At 52.4% G+C, this 20,423-nt stretch overlaps 1 protein-coding gene across 1 annotated transcript in view; it reads right to left on the bottom strand.

Annotated features, from left to right (window-relative positions):
- The window catches only part of FAM188B (family with sequence similarity 188, member B), a 110,624-nt gene that overhangs the window by 32,364 nt on the left and 57,837 nt on the right, over positions 1 to 20,423 (bottom strand). Inside the window, exons 10-13 of the mRNA XM_012640718.1 lie at positions 11,318 to 11,419; positions 9,644 to 9,707; positions 8,403 to 8,468; positions 2,778 to 2,845 (exon numbers count right to left, since the gene is read on the bottom strand). Of these exons, the coding sequence (XP_012496172.1) occupies positions 2,778 to 2,845; positions 8,403 to 8,468; positions 9,644 to 9,707; positions 11,318 to 11,419 (300 nt within the window). The remainder of the gene's footprint in view (positions 1 to 2,777; positions 2,846 to 8,402; positions 8,469 to 9,643; positions 9,708 to 11,317; positions 11,420 to 20,423) is intronic.

Here is a 20,423-nt window from a genome sequence, read left to right as displayed (position 1 = left end):
CAAGTTTTCTTAGACTCGATCCAATTGGAGAGTTGGGTGTCTAATCACGTACACCTCTGCACTACAGGCGCCCAGGTGGGGTGGGGGTGGAGCCCCATCCGCCCTTCTCATGGCCCACCCAGCAGCGGCACTCCATGCTCAGGGAGCTCGCTGGCTGTCAGGAAGCATCTGCCAAGGGTGGATGTCGCCACAGAAGCCCCATTGGGAATCGAGGGACATCCCTGTGGTTGTGTCTACTGAGGTGGCAACATGGCCTCCACCACCGGGCACCAAGCGAGGACTGAGGGCAAGAAAAGGCAGGAAGGGGCACAGAGGCACCTGAGCACGGCTGGAATGGGCTAGGACTAGCAGCAGCCACTATTCAAGGATTGCACCTGTCAGGAGCTGCACTAAGCACAGCTACATCTTGTGAGTTGGGAATTATCACTCCCATTTTACAGAGGCGGAAACTCCAGCTTAGGAATACAGTCAGAACTAAAACCAAGTCTGTCTTATTCACAAGTTCGAGTTTTTAAACAGCAAACCAAAAGAGCCAGCTCTGGGGCCAGAGAGCCTGAGTGGAGCCTGGGGTACCAGTTTTACCTGCTATATAACCTTGGGGCAAACTACTCACTCCCCCAAGCCTTGATTCCTCATGGGAAGAGCGGGGATGGTAATAGTGATCATAACGGCACCCGCCTAGTAGGGTTGCCGTGGAGACTCGGCGAGCTCCATGGGTGAAATGTTAAGGCGAAGGCTTGGGCATAAAGGAAGCATCACAAATGCTGGCTGCTATCATTCCTACGGCCTATGAGAATTTCCTCTCCATTGTCTTCTTAGGAGAGGGAAAGGGGAGACCACAGCGGTAGGACAAAGCCTGACTCATGCCCTGCCAGCCCGTCTCCAACACCACACGGGTCCCTATTCGGGTCCTCTGGGAAGTAGAGGCCAGGCTGTTCCAAGCTGCCCCAGGGTCCTCAAGACCTTCTGCCTACAGGACCCAGGGAAGGGCCTCAGGTGCTCTGGAGGAACAGCTGGACTATGTGTGTCTGTCTGTGTATATGTATGTGTCCGTGTGTGTGCATCTGTGTATGTGGCCATGTATATCTGTATGTCTATGTATGTATCTGTGCATAACCGTGTATGTGTGTGTGCACATGTGTTGGCAGGGCCGGGACTTCAGGCCCATCAGCATGAGGCTGCACAGATCCGGAGGGGCAGCCTTCCCCACACCAGTGCCCCACGGGTGCCAGGCTTGGCTGGCTAGGGCGGGTGGGGGAGCAGAAGCAGCCCTAGTCCTCCAGCTCTGTATGACATGAAGAGTGGCCCAGACATGGGGCCCTAAAGGCCCTCCTTTCCGAGGGAGAGGGCTACACACAGGAGCATGCGTGTAACAGGGTGCTCTGCTCCCAGGCTGCCCTAGTGACCACTGGAGCAGACATACTTGAGCAGAGTCCTAGGCCCCCAGAGCCGGAGGGCCCCTGTATAGAAAGGGAAGCTGAGGCAGGCATCACCACTCCTGGCCCTCCTGAGAGCACAGCTTCCCCTCAGTGAGACCCGGAGAACACCACCCAACCCTGTCAGTCTGAGGACTAGCAAACACAGGCCTGGGAGAAGGCAGTGCAGCTTATGGTCTTCGTGCACGTGAGCCCATGCCAGGAATAAATCATATCATTATGGCAGGATTAGAAGAAAAATGCCATTAGAAAGCACTGTGTACACGCACACATTTAATAAGGTCAGTAGCAGCAAGCAGCAGGCAGGCCAGCGCACGAGGCGGCAGATACCCCGCTGTCCTCCCACCCACAGCACAGGCCCCTGGAAACAGGGATGCGGCGGGCCGGGGTGGGGGAGTAAACATCTCCTTCTGCTGGGGCCTCCCCCGCCTAGGCACCACAAAGCTACTCATTCTGTCTCCCTTTTCTAGGAACCATATACTGAAAGTTGTTCCCAAATCTTCCCCACCAAGCACCTCCAAAGTGAGATGCACTCCTCCCCTCACCCTACTCCATGCCCTCAGGGCTCTATCCTCTGCTTGGACATGAACGGGACAATCAATTGTACTTTCCTCAACTATTCATGCTTTATTCATCTGTTATGCTCCCTGGTGACATAATGCCCAGGTGACAGATATAGACAAGAGGCCTAAAAAGCTCCCAGGGAATGAGATTTATGGAGGAACTCCAGCTCTAGGGTGGCCTAGGGGACCACATTTGAACAGGAGGTGCAGGGTCAAAGCCAGGACCCTGCCCACAGGGGTGCAGCAGAGGAGATAAGGACAAGCAGCCTTGCCACCTCTCCTGCCTGCAAGGCCTCCTGGGCACCTGCCGACTCACCTCTCCAGAGCAGGCCCTGAATGCCAGCCCCATCCTTGCAGCTGCAGGACTGCCTCGGTCTACGGCAAGTCCTCCCCGCCCTGAGCCCTTGGTCATCTCCTGGGTCTCAGCCTCAATTGTCTGTCCCCTACACATGCACCAGGGGAGTCTCCAGGAATGCTTCAGTATGCACATACTGAGTCCCATGCAAGCTCTTTGAGGGTGCCTCTCAGGTTGTCCCCCGCACACACAGAGAGATCACAGGGAAAGTAGCCCTGGACAGGTATATATATAGAATGTGACTTCTCTCTCTCCTCCACCAGCCAACTTTCATTTGCTCTACTCTGCTGCTTCATTCATCCTTTCCACAACATTCACTGAGCACCTGCCATGTGCCAAGCACTGCCCTGGGCTCTGGGGAGGTCGCAGTGAACAAGACAGACCAGCCTGGCCCTGGGGAAGTTGAGGGAGGAAGATACTCACAGCTCCACGGACCTGGACAGGATGGCAGACAGAGTGAGCAGGATGCATCCGTAGGGGCCCACTTCGAACTGGGAAGGGGAAAGAGGAATGAGCTCCGTCCAGTCTGCACCTCCCTCCTCTCAGCCCCGACACCACTGTGGTGGCTGCACCCCAGGTAGCAGCCTGCCCTGAGCCTCTGCCTCCAGCCTGGCCCTGGAGGCTGCCAGGTGCCTCAGGGCAGACCCCCTAAAGGATGGGGGTGTGCCAGCCTGAGTGATGATGGGGCTAGTGCTGGTGATGCAGGGGTCACCACGGAACACATCACCACCTGAGTCCTTGAAGCTCAAGAGACGGCAGCGGTCATGGCAGGACCCATATGTGCCAATGTGTCCTGGGCATTATCACACTGAATACTGCACCAGACCTGGGGGAAGTGCTGTTATTCCTGCCCTCTACTCTGTAACGGACTGACGCTCAGACGCTGAGTGGCCTGCCAGAGGTCACAGCTTGTAGGCAGCACAGTGGGGTTCCAGGGGGCTCCATGTAATTTCTGATCCCTTACTCTGAAGAGCCACGCTATGCTGAGAGCAGCAGAGAGCAGGTTTGGAGCACAGCCGAGGTCAGGGTGAGGCAAGGCAAGTGGGCCGTGCAAGTACATATCATTTTTTAAAGTTTTGATATTTTTTTTCATTATGGATTTTTTTATTTTGATTTTTTTTAAATGTCATTTATGCTGATTTGAGTTTTTTGGCACCTCCTTAAATTCTGCACCCAAAGTGAGTGCCTTACTCTTCTCCCCTTGGTCCTAACCCTGGTCTGGAACCCATGTCCTGGGTGGGGCCTGGCTGCCTGGGTTTAAATCCTGGCTCTCCTACTCCTAGCTATGGGAACATGGGGACATTTCTTAACTCCTCTGTCTTCAGTCTTCTCATCTATAAAACACGGATAACAATCATAGTATCTACCATCATTAGGTTGTGAACATTACATGAGTTAATCCTTGTAAAAGCACTTAGAACAGGGCCTGGCACCTGTGTTAGCTGTTAGTATGATGCTGGCTCTGCACTGCCCACCTGTCCAGTGAGCCCAACAGACCACAGTCCACTGGGTAAATGACTTTTGCTCCCTGGAGAAACATTCCTCAACTGCAAGTCAGTGTGAAGGCCTTACCATCCACCATCCCACTGTGGGTACAATAAACTGTGGTTGAAGATGCTGCCTATTACAATAGTCAGTGTTCCTTGTGTGTAATTAACTTCTTTTTCAACTTAAAACCAGAAAAAAAGCTTATGTCTCCTGAGAATTTTATAACTTACCATATTTCCATTTTTGCCTTGGCTGCCAGGAAGCTCAGAGCCACATATGGTATTCTAGTATGTTAACTATTGCAGCTCAAGCTCTTGATAAAAAATTATGCTTTCTTCTTCTCAAAATATAATCTTTATTTTTATCTAGTAATTCAATTAGTCATTAACAAAAAATTACTGAGTGAAACTTCTGTACCAAGAGGATGTTCCCTGCTAAGCCTGTACTAAGACTGTAAACAAGGTGAACATGGATCTGTTCTCTTGGGGGAAGTAACTTCAGGGAAGAAAAAATAAGCAACTTATAGAGGTTGGGGAAGGGGCTCTGCCATGATAGAAATGCAGGCTCCTCTGGAAACACACAGGAGAGGACTTCAACACAGACTCAGAGCTTGGGGAGGCAGGGAGGGAGGGAGGGAGTGCCAAGGAAGGCTTTCTGGAGAAAATGATGTCTAACAGAAACCTAAGGGACAAGCAGAAATCAGAAGAGAAGAGAACACTGCTCTAGGCAAGAGGAGAAGCACATGCAAAGGCCCAGAGGCAGGAGAGAACGAGCTGACTATGCAGCAGCAGAGAAGAGCCCCAGGGATGTCTTTTTTTTTTTTTTTAACAAGCAACTTCAAGTCCTTTTTGTGGAAGTAGAAATGGAATGAACGAATCAATAATAATCTTAAATCAAGTTCATCTTAATTCTGCAATCTCAGGCTAGTCACTTCACTTCTCTTGCCCTCAGCTTCCCCATTTGTAAAACCAGGACCGCGAGGACCCATCTGGCCAATTTCCTTGGCATACGGTGTACATTCTACGAGACGTCGTCTGTGGAAGTGCTCTGACAATTGCAAATGTTGATGTCCCCATACAGGGAGCACAGGCCTGGGAGGGCTTGGGCCACCAGCCCTTTATCACAGCTCTGCTACAGAATTGCATGTTGCCTTGTTTTCCCTTCTGTAAAAAGCCTACTTACTCGGCCACGACTTTCATTTTCCCTGGGGGACGTCATAAAGGGTTCTTTGTCTCAGTTTCGCCCTCTGGAATGCCTGCCTACTTCTGCCATGGACTTACACATTGTCATGGGGAAGCACGGTACTTCCTTGGTCTGTGGTCTGCTTCCCTTTCTGCCATGCTTGTAATGCCCACCTCCTTGTCGGACTGCAGTGACATAATAGACACAGAAGCCTATGGCACGCCCCAGCTCTCTATAAATTTAACTATTATTACTCTTTGTGCCAGAATGCCCCCCAGTCACCCTCAAGAAGACCTCGCCCTGAGCCCTGAACATGCCCCTCTGCAGAGGGTGGGGAAGTGAACTCTGCTTGGAGCTTCCTGCTCTAGCCAGAACACAACTGAATTGTATCAATATTCCATTTTGTTTTTTAAAACTTTTATTAAAATTATCTCATCAAATTCAAGCTGCCAAGACACTGAGACCACAGGGCAATGTGCCTGCACTGAAAGGCAAGCTCAGACAAGGCAACTGGGCCGGAAACCACTGTTAGGGTCCGGAAAAATGGTGCCACTTAGGAAGAAGCGGCCATTCTTCCAGCGCTGCTCTGAGGCGCTGAGAGAACTGAGCCCACCAAGGAACTCCAATGGCAGGCAGAGGCAGAGGTATCCCTGAGCTGGCCAGGGGCCTGCCAGACACCTCGCCCAGAGCGTGAGTGGCAATGAAAACACGGCAAGGAGGCTATTTATTTTGGGCAGAGATGGTTCAGTGTGCATTTCCAGGCCTGGCACAAGGAACCCCTCTTAGGCCCAGGCCATGAAAAATGAATTTGGTGAGGGCAGTGCTGAGGCAGCTCAACTGCTTCCAGCAAAAACAAATTAAACTGCCGGGGGAAAACACTGCGTTCCAGAGTGAGGAGGGCCAAATGTTGACCCTCTGTACCAAGGACCAAAGCCGGGCAAGGAGGGGGATTGCTTTGAGTCCACAGGCCTTACTGAAAAAAGGCAGCCCCTTCCCCTGGAGCAAACCCCACTCTCTGAACCCCTTTCACAGTCACTGTCTTGCTTAGGCCTCACTGAAACCCTGGGGTACAGGCCAAGCGGGAGGCCCCACCTTACAGACAAGCTTACAGAGGCCTGGTGCTGAGGGGCCACCCAGGGCCATCAGTGGGCAGAGACAAGCCTCAGAACCTTGGGTCACTCGAGCAATCACCCTCAGGCCCCTCCTTGGGCTCCTAGCAGACTCACCAGTTACTTCCCTTTCCTGGACATGGTGGTTTCACGCTCTGCTCACCTGTGTGGCACAGGTGCCCGCAGTCCTGGCCACCCTGCTCAAACCCTGCACACTGGCACCATCAGACTCTGCTCGTCTCTCACGTGGACTGTCATATTCTCACACGTTCTGAATTTACTAGTAGGTCTGCTTTCTGCTGATTCAGATTGCCTGGTACTTGATTTAGAAAACATGTTTCCCCATATGTTTAAGGTTCTTCTTTGAGAACCACGGTTAGAGAGTGAAGAGCTGGAAGTTATCTGATAACTGCCATATATTCCATTTTCTGGATGAGAAAACTGAAGCCCAGTGACTTTCCCAAGGGCACATGTGACTAAGGAATAAGCCAGAGGAGGTCCCCAGGCCCCTGTTCCAGGCCTTCTGGCCACCCTGGGCCAAACAGTGAACACATAGCATCAGCAGACAGCCTGCAGGATTATTCTGAGGAAGAACCAGAGAGAGCTAGGGACAGGGAGCAAGTGACAGCCAGTCTAGGGCTCCCTTCCCACTCACTTCCTCAGCAGGATGGACAGAGCAACCCATGCAAAAAGGGAGTCATCCTAATCTGTGCCTGTGTGCCTGGCCCTGTGGCCCTCCATGGGCTGAGTCTTCATGAGAGGTAAGAGCCCTGGGATGAAAGGACTTCAGGAGGATTGGCACCTACATTGACCTCACACCTGCCTCCCTTGTTCTCAGGGCATGCCCCGTTTCCTACCCAAAGGACATCTGGTGCTGTCAGGACCTGGGCACTTCCCAGGGCTGTGCCAGACCCTCAGGGTCTTTGGGGAAAAGTGCCGGGGGAGGGTACTCTGGTGGCGGGAGCTTTAGGCCTGGTTCCACATCCAGCAAGTTCTCCTACCCTCCCAGTTGACCACCAAATCCTCCAGTGCCTTCCCTGGGGCCTAAAAGAGCAGATCCCACACCCAGAAGCCTGAAGGAAAGGCCAAGGGGAGGCCCAGAGGTTTGCCCACACCCCAGAAGAGAAAGCAAATGCCCTTTCTTTGCTTTGATCCTGACACACAGACATTAGAATCGTGAGGCCTTGCAGTTGGGGATCTCAGAGATCATATCATGGGCCGCCTGGCCTTGGCTCACTTTGCACAGCCCCCCACTATGAGGCTTTCCCCCCATTTCCATGTGTCTACCACTAACCCACCTCAAGGCTGCCCTTAAATCACCATGACAGCGGCAAGCCTAACACCCACAGCAGGAGCTAGCAATCCCTGAGAAGGCCAAACAAGCACAGTATTGCAGGCATCCTGCACAGTGCTCTGAGGGAGGCACCAGTATTATTATCCACATTTCACAGATGAGGAAACTGAGGTACAGAGCTACTAAGTAAGTAGCCCAAGGTCGTAGAGCTACTAAAGGGTGAACCTAGATCCCAGGCCAGGCTGACTGGCTCCAGAGACCATGTTCTGTACCCCTGGGATGTGCAATCCCCTCTCCACAAAGCCTGTGATGCCACAGCCCTACCCTGAACTCCGGGAGCCCTCTGACTCTGATGCTGCCTGGCCCTGGCCTACAGCCTGCAGCGGATGCGCAGCTCTCCTCCAGCAGACTGGGGGCTCCCAGTCCCAGCCTAGACCAGCCCTGCCTCCCCAGGGATGCCAAGCAGGGTCGGGTCTCCATCGACACTGCTAAGCCCTCTAACCCAGCTTGAGAAGCCACTTTCTCATCACACCCTGCCACCATTGACACCGCCAGGCCTAGGACCTACTCTGCTGACTAAGAGTTTATGATTTCCAGAGGCAGCTGCTTCCGCTGGGACGGAGAGCTCTCGTGACCACTGTCTACAAGCTGCTTCCCCTTCATTCCAACCCCACCCGGCCCAGCTCTGCTTTCTGCAGCCCCAGCTATGGCTCTCCCTGAGCCTGTCTCCACGGCCAGCCCTCAAGGATGCAACGGCAGAGACTGGACTCCTTGCCACCAAGTCCACTCTTCTCCAGCCAAAATCACCCTCGTGTCCTCAGCCCACCACCTGGGGGCCAGTACCAGCCCTTTCCCACCCTCTCTGTCTCCTCCTGGGGGAAGGGGAAAGGCCAATTCCAGTGCACTAGCATCTCTTTCACAATGCAATTAGAAGGCTAGTAATGCATGGCCTATAAAACAAACCATTGTTCATACCTGATGAATGCTTTGTTGAAGAAAAGTCACCAGCTCCTCATAGCAGGTCAAACTGTGGAGTGTGAGCTGAGAAGACACAAACACAGCATGAGCTGCCCAAGCCCCCATGGATGGAGCCCCTCCTGGATTAGCTCCTGCTGCCCTGGCTTCAGTGGCTACAAAACCCCACTTGGCAATGTCCCTGCATCAGACAGCAGTGTCCTCCAGAGCCAGGCTGAGCAGCACACTCACATCTGTGTGCAATTGAAAGGCTGGCCCAGCCCAGCTGGGGTCTCTAGGGTAAGTCTGCCCTGCAGCAGCCCTGGGCCTACCTTGAGAGACCTCAGGATTCCAGACATCATGGGACTAAAGCAAAGGATCCAGCATCAGGCATTGGCCCAACAGGGGAGGGCTGCACCCCTATGGGCTAGTCGTTGACATCTGAAAAGAGGCTGGGGGTCAGGGCATGTCGGGCGGCTGCCACATCCAAATCACAACAGCCAGGCCAGGTCAAAGCCCAACAGGCCGTATCCTGAGCCCAATGGGAAGCAGCAGTTATGAGTCTCCTTTGCTTTCTCAGGCAGGCCAGGAAAAAACACTTTTAGAAAAACATTCAACAACGTGAGACCCTTAATTAAGGTCACAGGGCCACAGGGCTACACGTGCCTAAACATAGGTCAAATGAAACTAATTAATTAAAGCAAAAATTCTCAGTGAAGAGGTGGCAAGAGGTGGCTGAAAAACTTCACTGTTTTCATATTTTCAAAAATACAAAAGTGTATGTCTCTCATTTTTCCCTTCACTTTGTATTACTTGGGTCTGGTTTTATGGCTGGTGCTCCATGCTATCAAGATCCCCCCCACTTTCTAACTTCTTCTCCCTCTCCATCCCGCCCCCATCCCAACATCCTCCCACGACAATCCTAGAGAAGATGCTAAAGAAATATGAAGGAGGACAGAGAGGAGGCTGGGGCCTAGCCCAGAGGCATGATGTACAGACTGCTGGTGGAACTGCAGCTCTGCACCCGCAGGTGACAGGGAGCCAGTTGGCATTTTGGCCTTATATAAAGCCAGCTCTGGCAAGAGCCCATCCCAAACCCACCCCACGTCTGCCCCCACCCCCGTCCCAGGGCAAGGATTCTGTGGGCCTGGGCTGTAGGGAGAGCCAGCCCATCCCCAGCTAGGGAAGGATTTACTTATATGAAAGGAGACAGTCCCCAAACAAAGCCAAAGGTTGCGTGATAATTTTCCAGAAAGCCGTACTGTTTCTAAGACTCCATCTGCTTTGTATTTCCCTGTTGGACTGAACTGCTGTGTTCCTGAAGCCCTAAAAAGGAAAGGAAGGTGTATGAGTCCTGCACATAGAGAGAAGATGTGCCCTCCAGCCACGGTGAAACCACATGTGTCATTAAATGAGGACAAATAAGAAAGTGGCTCCAGAGCAAAGAACGGAGCCAAGGGTTTCTCATTTTTCCCCACTTTGAACTCACCCGCTAAGAGAACTCTGCTAGCAGGGGAGGAAAAAGAAAAGTAAGGAAAAGACAGCAGAGGGAGAGCTTGGAATAACCAAACCCAAGCCCTGACTCCAACCCACAAATGGCAAATTTATTTCCAGACTGAGGAATGCCGCCTTGCCTGTCATTTTCATTGACTTGAGGAACTTGGGCCCGTGTCCTGAGACTCCCTACCGCTATGCCATCAGCATCTTTGACACAGAGCCCAGTGGGTACGCAGCCCAATGCAGCAGGGACTAGGAGGAGGGTTTGGGTTTGGGGCCCACTGTGCCATTAGCTGCTGTGTAGCCTTGGACCAGACACTGTCTCTCTCCCTCTCTGGGCTTCTGCTTCCTAATATATAAGACAGGGAGAAACTGAATTCCTGCCTCATCTGCTCTCAGGGCTGCCCTGCAGATCCTAAGAGCCAGGGTTAGTATTAAATATATGCCAGATATTGTCCTAAGCAAGCACATTTATTATTATCATCTATTTATATTGATAAAATGATTTAAACTGATATTACATTTATCACATATCATTTCTTTATATTGACTCATTTATTTCTTATAACCACCCTATTAAGTTATCATTATTGTCATCCCCATTTTCCAGATGAGTAAACAGATGAAGCACAGAGAGGTTAAGTCAATTGCTCAAGGTCACACAGCCAATAAGCAACAGTGTTGAGAGTCTGCCTCTAAGGGTCCCTTCCCTTAAACACTACACTATGGTGACCAATGTACCCTCCAAAGTGTGGGCCTTGGCCCCAAAAGTTACCCCCTTTACTAACGCTTAGCCACAGCTGGGACAAAGTGATGCCCCCACTCTGACACGTCAGGCGGAAAGCCAGCGCACCACCCATGTGGGTTATGTGGAGTCGCACAGAGGCAGCAGGGAGAGACCTCGCTGGTCGGGAGCGATGGAGTCCAGGCCCCAGGCTCCAGCTCACCTCTCGGAGTCTCCTGCTCTATAGCATGGGGACCAAGGGACAGAGCAAACGGGAGCATGCTCTGGGGACTGGGAAGAGCAGTACGGTGGAGTCACTCACTACTGGCTCAACCTGAGGGCTATTTTTCGAGGCCTCCAGATCAGAGAAATATAGAGGGGACCTGGCTGCGAGGGTCAGAGGTTTTCTCAGAGGGGTTACCCAGGGTGCCCCAGGAGGAAGGCAGGCAAACATGACTCCCTTCCAAGATGAGAACTGGAGCCCAGGGAGGTCATCACAGCCATGTGGAGGGCCTGGGCCCCTCCCCCAATCCAGGGCTGCCCAGCACATCAGGCTGACTCTTGGGCTCATCCCAGCATGTGGCACAGGGCTGGGTACTGGAGGGCATGCAGATATGGTCCTTAGGCCCCAAGACAGAAACACACACAGCCAGCTTGCCTGCCGCTATGCCAACAGAGGTTGAGCAGTAGCGACACAGCCCTCAGAACAACTTACAGTGTGACCACAGCTCTCTCTTGGCCCCCAGCCCGCCACACAATGTCCGCGATGGCCAGGGTGAGGCAGCGGGTCCTGTGGGCATCTGAAGGCTGCATCCCCCTGAGGACAAGAAAGTGAATGCTTTTAGGCTCATGGGGACACAAGGCTGAGACCCTCCAGCCCTGTGAAGGGGCCACTTGCAGTCCAGGCACTCCAAGGCAGAGCCTGGGGAGGAGGGGCTCTGCAGCTGAGGGCTGAGGGAGGAGCCTGCAGGGAGGGCCCCAGGCAGGGTTGGAGGAGGAGGAGGAAGCTAAGGAAAGTGCCCACAGGAGTAAAGGGGCCCCAGAGGCTTGGTGGGCCCAGCAGTATGTGTAAGAAAGGACGGTGAGTTGGGATAGGCCCAACCCAGGCATGCTCGGAAGGCTGCCATCTCAGGCAATTGCAGGGCACTGCCTTGCCATGGCTGTGGCCATGCCCGTATCTGGGCCTCTGGAGACACCAACTTGTACAGGCTCTTCACTCCCAGGTGCTGACAGGTCAACAGCCGGACTTGTGGAATACTTAGATCCAGGGCGTGGGGAGGAGGGATAGGAAGGATTCAATGACAACCTCCGTGTTTTTAGTGGGCACGCAGTGGAGCCACCGACTGACGTAAGGAGTATGTGGGTAGGGGGAGATGGCTAGTGGTGGCAGATGATGAGCTGTACTTCAGACTTACTGAGCTTGAGGTGCATGCAGATCCCCAGGTAAAGCTGTTGGACACGTAAAGCCCAGCACAGGAGTTGGGGCTGGGTACAGATTTCCCAGAGGGAGGAAGAGGAAGGGCAGAGGTAGCTGCCAAGGATGGAACCCTGTGGAACTCTGAGGTGTCAGGAGAAGGGGGAGGAGGGTCAAAGAGGCAGGGGCAGAGTGAGGACAGAGTGCCATGATGCAGTCTTGGGAGCAAAGGGTTTAAGGTGGTCAGGCAGTGAGCAGTATTGAAAACGACGGGCAGCTCTCTTACAATAAAAATGGTAACATAGAGGTGCCTCGTGCATAAAATGAACAAGAAGGCAGAGGGAAATAGCCAGATACAGACATTTCTTCCCATTTCACATTTCCAGGGCTCCTTAGGGCCCTATTTCTTGCCTGCCCCGAGATCCTGTGAATTTTTTAAAAATTCATATAAAAGCTAGCTTGAGTGAATCTCTCTTCCTAATAAAAAAAGGTCTTAATGAAAACCCTGTGGGGCTCAAAGGAATACAGAGGAGGGGGTTCCATGTTTTCAATCTTTCAATCACCGAATAATACCTGAGCCCCATACTGAGCTATGTCCCTCCTCTCCAGGGCAGAAGGGAAACCAGGAGACCAGGGCATAGCCCACCGTGCTGGGCGACATGTGGTCACTGCCCAGGGCCTGGGACACAGAGCCAGCAATCTACGCCAGGCTGTTGTGGTCCAAAGACTTTAAGATGAGAGGCAATAAACACTGCAGTCCCTCAGTTTCCCCATCTGTAAACTGGCAATGACAACTGCACCTCCCTCATGGCTTTAAATGAGAGGATGTTTGTAAGGTCCATGGCCCAGTGCCTGGCACACGGTGAAACGTTCAATGGTACCAATCACTATTGTCTTTATGAAAACATCAAGTCCTCACTTGGGCCATCACAATGGGGAAATGAATTCCCAACATCTGATAAGAAAGTGATACTAAGTCCCTGACACTGGAAATCCTTCAAATGCAATGAGACAAGCAACATGCACTCAAGCACTTAAGAAAATAAAACAGTAGACTGCCTGATACTTCTTTAGTCTCAGGAAGACCATCGTGTTCCTCGGAGGAAATAGTTAACCATGCTATCACCAAACCGGACGCCCGAGCTGTTGGGAGCACTGGCCCAGGTCACCATTCACTATGAAAACAACGGTGAGAAAACATTGCTCTAGGTTTCAAGAGAGGCCACATCAAGGACTGGGGGGGTCTGGAAAGCAGACCTTGTCAGATAAAGGAGAAAAGACTGGACGCTTATCTCTTTGGATTCAGAACCCACAGATGTGGACTCCATCACCCCACACGGCTCCTGTTTCATGCCCTGCCCTCGTCCAAATGAGGGCCACGTCCTGCCACTCGTACATCCTGAGTACCTCCCACCCCTCCTCCCCTGCCCCTGTCCTGGCTTGGGATGTCCTGCCCTCAGCTTAGCGGCCTCAGCCAGTGTCCCGCTACCATTTCTGCTGCTGCTCACCCCCTCTCCAATCTCCACTGCACATACTCACAGGGTAGCGGGGAGCAGGGGCTTAGGAGGGTCTTCCTACACCACAAGTATGACCAGTGCTCCCTAGCTAAACCCTTAACATGGGTAGGACCTGTGCAAAATTATGCCTGGGTTGTATTCCCTGCCCAAAACACTTATGCTGGAAAAGCTCTGTATTTGCAATTAAGGAGACAACTTTCAAACACTGTGTTCCACACTAACTTACTGAAGCAGATAATCCTCCCAGTTGGAAGCTGCTCAGTATAGTAACAAATAAGATTTCAAAAGCTAATATATATAGTTAGTAAAAATTGGAAAAAATAAACATTGAGGAAGGAGGGAGAGCTTGGGGAAGTAGAACCAATTGTCTTGGGCACTGGTTTTAGGAACTAACATCCCCTTTCCTTCGATCCTGTCTTTTCAGCACTGTGCAACACAATCGAGACATCTTGCTCCCAGGCCTGACCTGGCTCCCCCATCTCACAGGCTCTGCTTACAGCCCCTCTAAACCTCCATGTCCTCTGTGCATAAGGCCTCGCTCTTTCAATTGGCTTCTGGTTAGTAACTCTGCCAGTCTCTCCATCCTTCCCTGGGCCTTCTCCATCTTTCTCTTTTGAGACACAGCTTTCCAGAAAACACAGCAGAGATGGGAAAGTGCAATGGCCAGACAACTAAGAGGCCTGGGCTGCATTCCTGGCTCACAGGCTTTGGGGGAGCTCCTGCCCTCCCTGGCCTTCACTTCCCCGCATACCTACAAATGCGGGCACTGGGTCAGATGCTCCCTAAGCATCATTCTGGCCTTGGCATTCTGTCATTAACTTGCCCCAGTGTAGACAGGGCTGTGTGGCTGCTCAAGAGCCCCGAGATGACAACAGAGGAAAGCGCTGTTGTGCCTGAGTCACCTAGACTTGACCTTCACCAGAGGGCTCAGTGCCTGCCTTCACAAGCGGAACCCCGATGACAATCAGGTCCTGCACTGCCTGATCAGTCAGACACATGTCTGTCAAACTCCTCCCAGGAGGCTGGCACCTGGCCAGACTCTTAAACCAAGAGAAGTTTCTTTAAGAGTCAAATTCCAGGCCAGGTGTGGTGGCTCACACCTGTAATCCCAGAAGCTTGGGAGGCCAAGGTGGGAGGATCTCTTAAGGCCAGGAGTTAAAGACCAGCCTGGGCAACATGGTGAGGCCCTGTTTCTACAAAAAACAAAAAAGTTAGGCAGGCATGGTAGTGTGCACCAGTAGTCCCAGCAATTCGGGAGGCTGAGCCAGGAGAATCACTTGAGCCCAGGAGTTTGAGGCTACAGTGAGCTATGATGGTACCACTGCCTGGTAATAGAGTGAGACTCTGTCTCAAAAAAAAAAAAAAAGAGTCAAATTCTTCATAGGAGAAGTTCAGAATAAAGACATTTATCTAGGGATGGGGGAATAAATTATCTTGGGGAGTAACACATGCTGCTTTTGCCTAAATTATCCAAATGTTTCAGATTAAAGAGGTGTTTCTACCCTAATTATCTCAAAATAGCCTCACCTATTCACTCTGATGTGCCCACTTGAATTGAGTCTACAGACAGTTCAGGGAGGAGCTGGCAATGAGCAGAGGCGGGTTACAACACCCCTTCTGCTCCTTCTCAAAAGCTGTGGGAGGGGGTGGGAAGAAGGCTGGTCTGGGGCCACAGGACCTGGATGCCAAGCCTGGTTCTGCTACCACTGTTCACAGGGGCTCTGGGCAAGGGCCCCTCCTCCTCTGGCCTCGAATCGCCTAATTCCAGAAGGAAAGTGAAAATTTGATGAGGACTTCCCTACATCCCCGACTCTCAGATCTGCACCAGCCTCTGTGGGCCCCTCCTGGTCCATGGCTCTCTCCAGTCCTTGAGGATGAATAAGAACTCATCATCTCTTCCCTTCTCAAGTGGAAAAACACCGAGTCCTGCCACCTAGCTCTGTCCTTCCCGACTGAGGAGAGGCCGGCTGCTGGCCTGATGGAATGAGTCTTAATGAAGCCAGACAGTCCTGCAGAAAAAACACTGCCGCTGCCAAGAAGCCTTTATTTCAGCATGACTTCCCTGGAGGATGCGAGCCCATCCTCCATTCTGCTTTCACAGAACTATTTCCCCATCAGTTGTGGGGAAGAGTTTGAGGAGGGGGCCTCCAGGGCCCAGGCCTACAGACCCAGCATGGGGGGAAGGAGGAAAGCACAGGGCTCAGAGCACACAGGTCCTGAGCTTTCCGGGGGCCTAGAGCTCGCCGGCTGCAGATGCATGGCATGTGGTGTTCCTCAAGAGAACAGAGGCGCTCGCCTTGGTTTTTTTAAAGCTGGATCATTTACGAAGTCCTGGAATTTCAGAGTCAAAAGGCAATGCTAAAGCCTCACACCCAACCAAGCATAGACAGCCAGTACAGGAACATCAATAACCCAGTCAATCGATATACAAAATGTATAAATAAGTCAATGGAACCAGAGGAGCTGGGGACTGAGGGTGGTTCCTGAAACGACCAAGTGTTTCCCTCGGCCAACGTGAGGCAGGGGCTCCCCAGGTGTTTGCTATGTTACTCGCCATACTCTTCTGCACTGGTTTTTTTCTAAAGTAGGGCAAAAGGGAGGTGCTGCTGAGAAGCGCTTCATGAACAGAGTCCCCCCTTGGTCACTAGAGTCTGAATGGGTGTCCAGCGATGGAATGTCTAAAACTCATGGCCCTCAGCCTTCCTTGCAGTGGCCCCTCTGGCCTCCCACGACCCCTGTTGCTCCCTGTCTCTTGCAGGGCACAGCAGCATTGGTGTGACAGACAGACATCATGTGACAGTCTCAACCCTGCCAGGTGTGACCCTGAGCAAGCATCTTCCCCTCTCTGGGCCTCAGTTTCCCCATCTGTACCATCACAGGCTGAGTTCGATGGTCCTATTTTCTTGCACAGCCCTTGAATATAGTTACAAAGGACTTCATACTTTCTTACCGAGTCCAATTTAGGCAGGCCAGAGATTACTATTCCTAATTCACAGATGAAGAAAGTGAGGTCCTGCTCCCCCAGGAGTGTACTCCAGGTCCCAACCCGGTCCAGTGCTCTCCTCAGCACCCTCCACCACCCCCTCCCACCTGGGCATCAATACCTACAGGCTAGACCCACCCACTTGGCAAGGAGGACTTTCTGTGGCCTCTGACTTGTAGGGCCTCAGCACAGCAGCAACACACACTCCACCTCCCTTCTCTTCTCCTGGCCTCAAGCACAGGCCCCTCGCTCCCCTGGTCTTTGCTTGACCCAAGTCCTCACCTGTCCCTGGGAGGGTTCTCCCTTCCCACTCCCTATCTACCTACAGCCCCTGAGGCAGGTTCAGGGAGTGGGAGGATGGAACTCAGGATGGGAAGGGTGGGGAGGGCATCTGGTGCCTGTTGCCCATGGTACACTACTACCAGGAGGAGGGGAGTCCTCGCTGGGGTCAGGGGAGAGGGTCTCTGGGACCTCCTCAGCTTGTCACGCTGAGACACCTCTTCCTAAGTCCCCTCAGGTTTTTTCAGAGAGCCCTGGTGACCGAGCCCAGCTCTCCACTCCTCCCTCCCAGTTGGGTGTGAATAACGGGCTTCTCAGGCCTGCCATGAGGTCTGCGGGAGCAGAAAGCCAGCCTGCTATGCTCCACCCGCATGGCACAGCACCCTTGTGCTGGGGGCAGCAGAGGGTAGAGGAGCAAGAGGGGGCAATTACAAGCAGCGCCCAGAGTTGCAGGGCTCCAAAGAAAGGGGAGGTCACTCTCCTACACCATGAATCCTTCCAGGCTCCCTGGAGAAGGCAGCAGGCTGAGCTCTCCTGGCCATGGCACAGACCTCCTTTGGTCCAGCCAGGCAGCCTCCCCTGCAGTCGAGCTCCACCCACCAGGCACACCCTTGCACATAACATAACCCCCAGCAGGCCAGCAGCTGCTTCTCTCCTGCTCCCACACTCACGGCCCAGCCCCACCATCCATGGCCTGCAGACACACACAGACCTGGCCGCTGAGAGACTTCCATCCAGGCTAGCCCAACTCCTCTCTCAGGGTCCTAGCAGACAGGGCACCACCGAGGGCCAAGGTTGCATTTCCTCTTTCCCCTTTCCCCCCAGCAGAGCCCTGGCAAAACTAATAGGTGCTTGAACAGATACCTGTCAATATAAATGAGGGCCTCAGTCTACCCTTGGCAGGAGCCTGCCTGGCTGACAACGGGAGGTGGAGAACCTTATTCCCCATGGCCTGGCACAGTTTTCTTTCAACCAGAGCCCGCCCTGGGATCTCAATCTGGATGGCTTTCTGCCTTCCAAGCCCTGGCTCTCCTCTCTGGCATGGAGAACAGAACTCTGCCCACTAGGGTGTGGCCTGGGGCATACAAAAGCTCTCACATCCCCTTAGTGGGGTGGGGTGGGTGACAAGGAACCAAGCCTGCCTTGTGGCCTGAGCAGAATCAGCCCTTCCTGGAAGCAACTGAAAAACTTCCTCCTGACAGTTGGGAAATCATCCACAACTTCCCCCAGAAGTCCAAAACTGGAGTTGAACAGCAACTCTAAAGGGACATTGGACTGAAACGGGTTAGGAGACACCTCATCTCCCACAAGGGCCAAGGCCGAGACTCGACTCGAGAATCTGGCAGTGCCCAAGGCCCCTCTGGCAGCCTGGCCCTGACCCATCTACCGCCCCAGGTCTCACCCTGCCCCTCCAAACACTGCCCTGGCCACCCCAGGCAACCCTTCACTCCTCTCCCTGCCCTCAGGCCTTTGCACATCTTGTTCTCTTTACTGGAATACCATTCCGCCTCCCCTCCCTGTTTGTCTGGATAACTCATTCATTTGTCCATGCGTTCATTCAACAAAAATTCTAAGGGCCTCTTCTGCGGACTAGGCACTGGGCTGGATGCCAGAGACCCAGCTGTAAACCAGACAGCCCAAGCAGGCCCCATTCTCATGGGCCTTGTGCTCTGGGGGCTGGGGGAAGACATGGACAGGTAGCGACACCAATGAACAAGAGCACCAATTGGGAGTGGAATTATTAGAGGTAGGGCCTGGGTTTATCTTAACTGGGGAGGTCAGTGAAGGGCCTCCATGAAGACATGGCCTCTGAGCAGTGGGAGGAGCCAGCGTCAGAGTGCCCGAGCACACAGGCCTGTGGGCCCAGGAAGGAGTTCAAGGATATTTGCTAGAAAGTGGGGAACAGGAGTGTGCAAGAATGTGCATGAAGGGGATCAGGGGTTCTGATCATCCTTCAGATCTCAGTAAGATTTAAATGTCACCCCTCCAGAAAGCCTGCCCTGACGCTTTTGCGTCCCAGTGAACTCTTAGCATCCTGCATGCCCCTTATAACTGCCCGTCCATATGTTCTCCTGTTCAACCATTGGTGCCATGAGGGCAAGGCTGTATCCATCTTATTCAGCCCCATATCCCACTAAGAACCTGGTCAGTATGCTCTGCATGCTTTTGTTCAATGCAAGGGAGGAACATAGGCAGGCGGTCCATATGTGCTCAGAATCCCTGCACCCTCTGAGGACAGCCAGAGGTCTCCCTCTTAGCAAGTTCTACCCAGTCAGGAGTGTTCCTGAGCACAGAGGACTATGTTGATCCTACTAGGGAGAGCCGATGGCAGGGTCTCTGCCACAACGTTAAACTCAAGCCTCCTAGCACGTTGCTAGGCAGAACTTGGAGAGCAGGCAGTAGGGAACAACCCTGCTCAGACAAGAGGACTATGGGTAGACCCAGGTGTGAAGAGGAGGGGGGCAAAGAAAAGAATAAGGACAAGGTGAGTGAGATCTTGCTGTGGAAATGTTATGTTGCTATGTTTATGGTTAACATCTGTGGTTTGAGAGGAAATAATTTGATTATTATTGGGTAAAACCATTAGAAAAATTGTAAGACGCCACACAGGAGAAGCTACCTTCACTTGGCCCTTGTCTAAAGCAAAATCGTCTATGCTGGTGAATGTGCTTCATTTGTGTACTGAGCTTGGCTAGACGTTCTCCTAGCGAATACTGTCTCTCCCTGAAGTCTGAACATGAACACGTGGGGAAGGGGCCTTGTTGTCTTGGTAGCACATAGGCTTTTTTTTTAAAAGGCTCTGAAATGCTTATGACAAAGAATAAATACCTTTCAATATAGTTCAGGGACTGGCAAAATTAAGCTATGGTTTTAAAATCCATTTAATTATTAATACAACTTTAGGGAGAAGAATGGGGGTACCTACCAGGCAGGAGCAGGAGGATTCTTCTGGAGTACTGAAACATTTTCTTTCTTGATCTAGGTAATAAGTTCATGGCTGTGATGAACCTAAGTTCATGGTGGTTTTGTGATCATTAAGTGGAACACATATGAGTTGTGCACTGTTGTGTATGTATGTTATATTTCAACTAAAAGTGTAAAAAAAAAAAAACGACCAAGTGCCTGAAGTTTGCAGCTCCAAGGGTGACCAGCACAAGCTGGTAACCAGGCACTTGGGCAGGGAAGGGAAGCAGGCTGCCTCCTCAGGGAGGCCTTGCCGGCCTGCAGTCCCGGCCAGCACCTTGCCAAGCCTTTCATCGTGGCACCAACTATGGTGTAGGATTATGGTTCTCTGTCTCTCAACCTCACAGAGCATTTCTGGAGAAAACATGCATCTTATTTTTCCCTGTGTCACTTGTGCCTGCACAAAGAGGTTCCAGGAATGTGTACTGAATGAATGAGAATGAGAACGAGGCGCCCAAGTGCAAACACAGCGTGAAAATGAATGGCTGCAAGGAGTGGAAGCAGTGTGCTGTGAGGCTGCCTGGAACGTTAGTCACGGCTGTTGGCAGAGAGGAAGACAGTGTGGGGAGGGGGTGGAGGCCTGCACTTAGTCAAAGGGTCAGCAGGTTGACACAGGGGTGGAAGGGATTCGGGCAGCTTGCCTTCTGATGGGATGGACTTGGAT

The sequence above is a fragment of the Propithecus coquereli genome, unplaced genomic scaffold, assembly GCF_000956105.1.
Source record: "Propithecus coquereli isolate 6110/MARCELLA unplaced genomic scaffold, Pcoq_1.0 Scaffold156, whole genome shotgun sequence".
NCBI lineage: Eukaryota > Metazoa > Chordata > Mammalia > Primates > Indriidae > Propithecus > Propithecus coquereli.
Note: the sequence above shows the minus strand (reverse complement) of the source record. Positions and strands in the feature narration are given on the sequence as shown.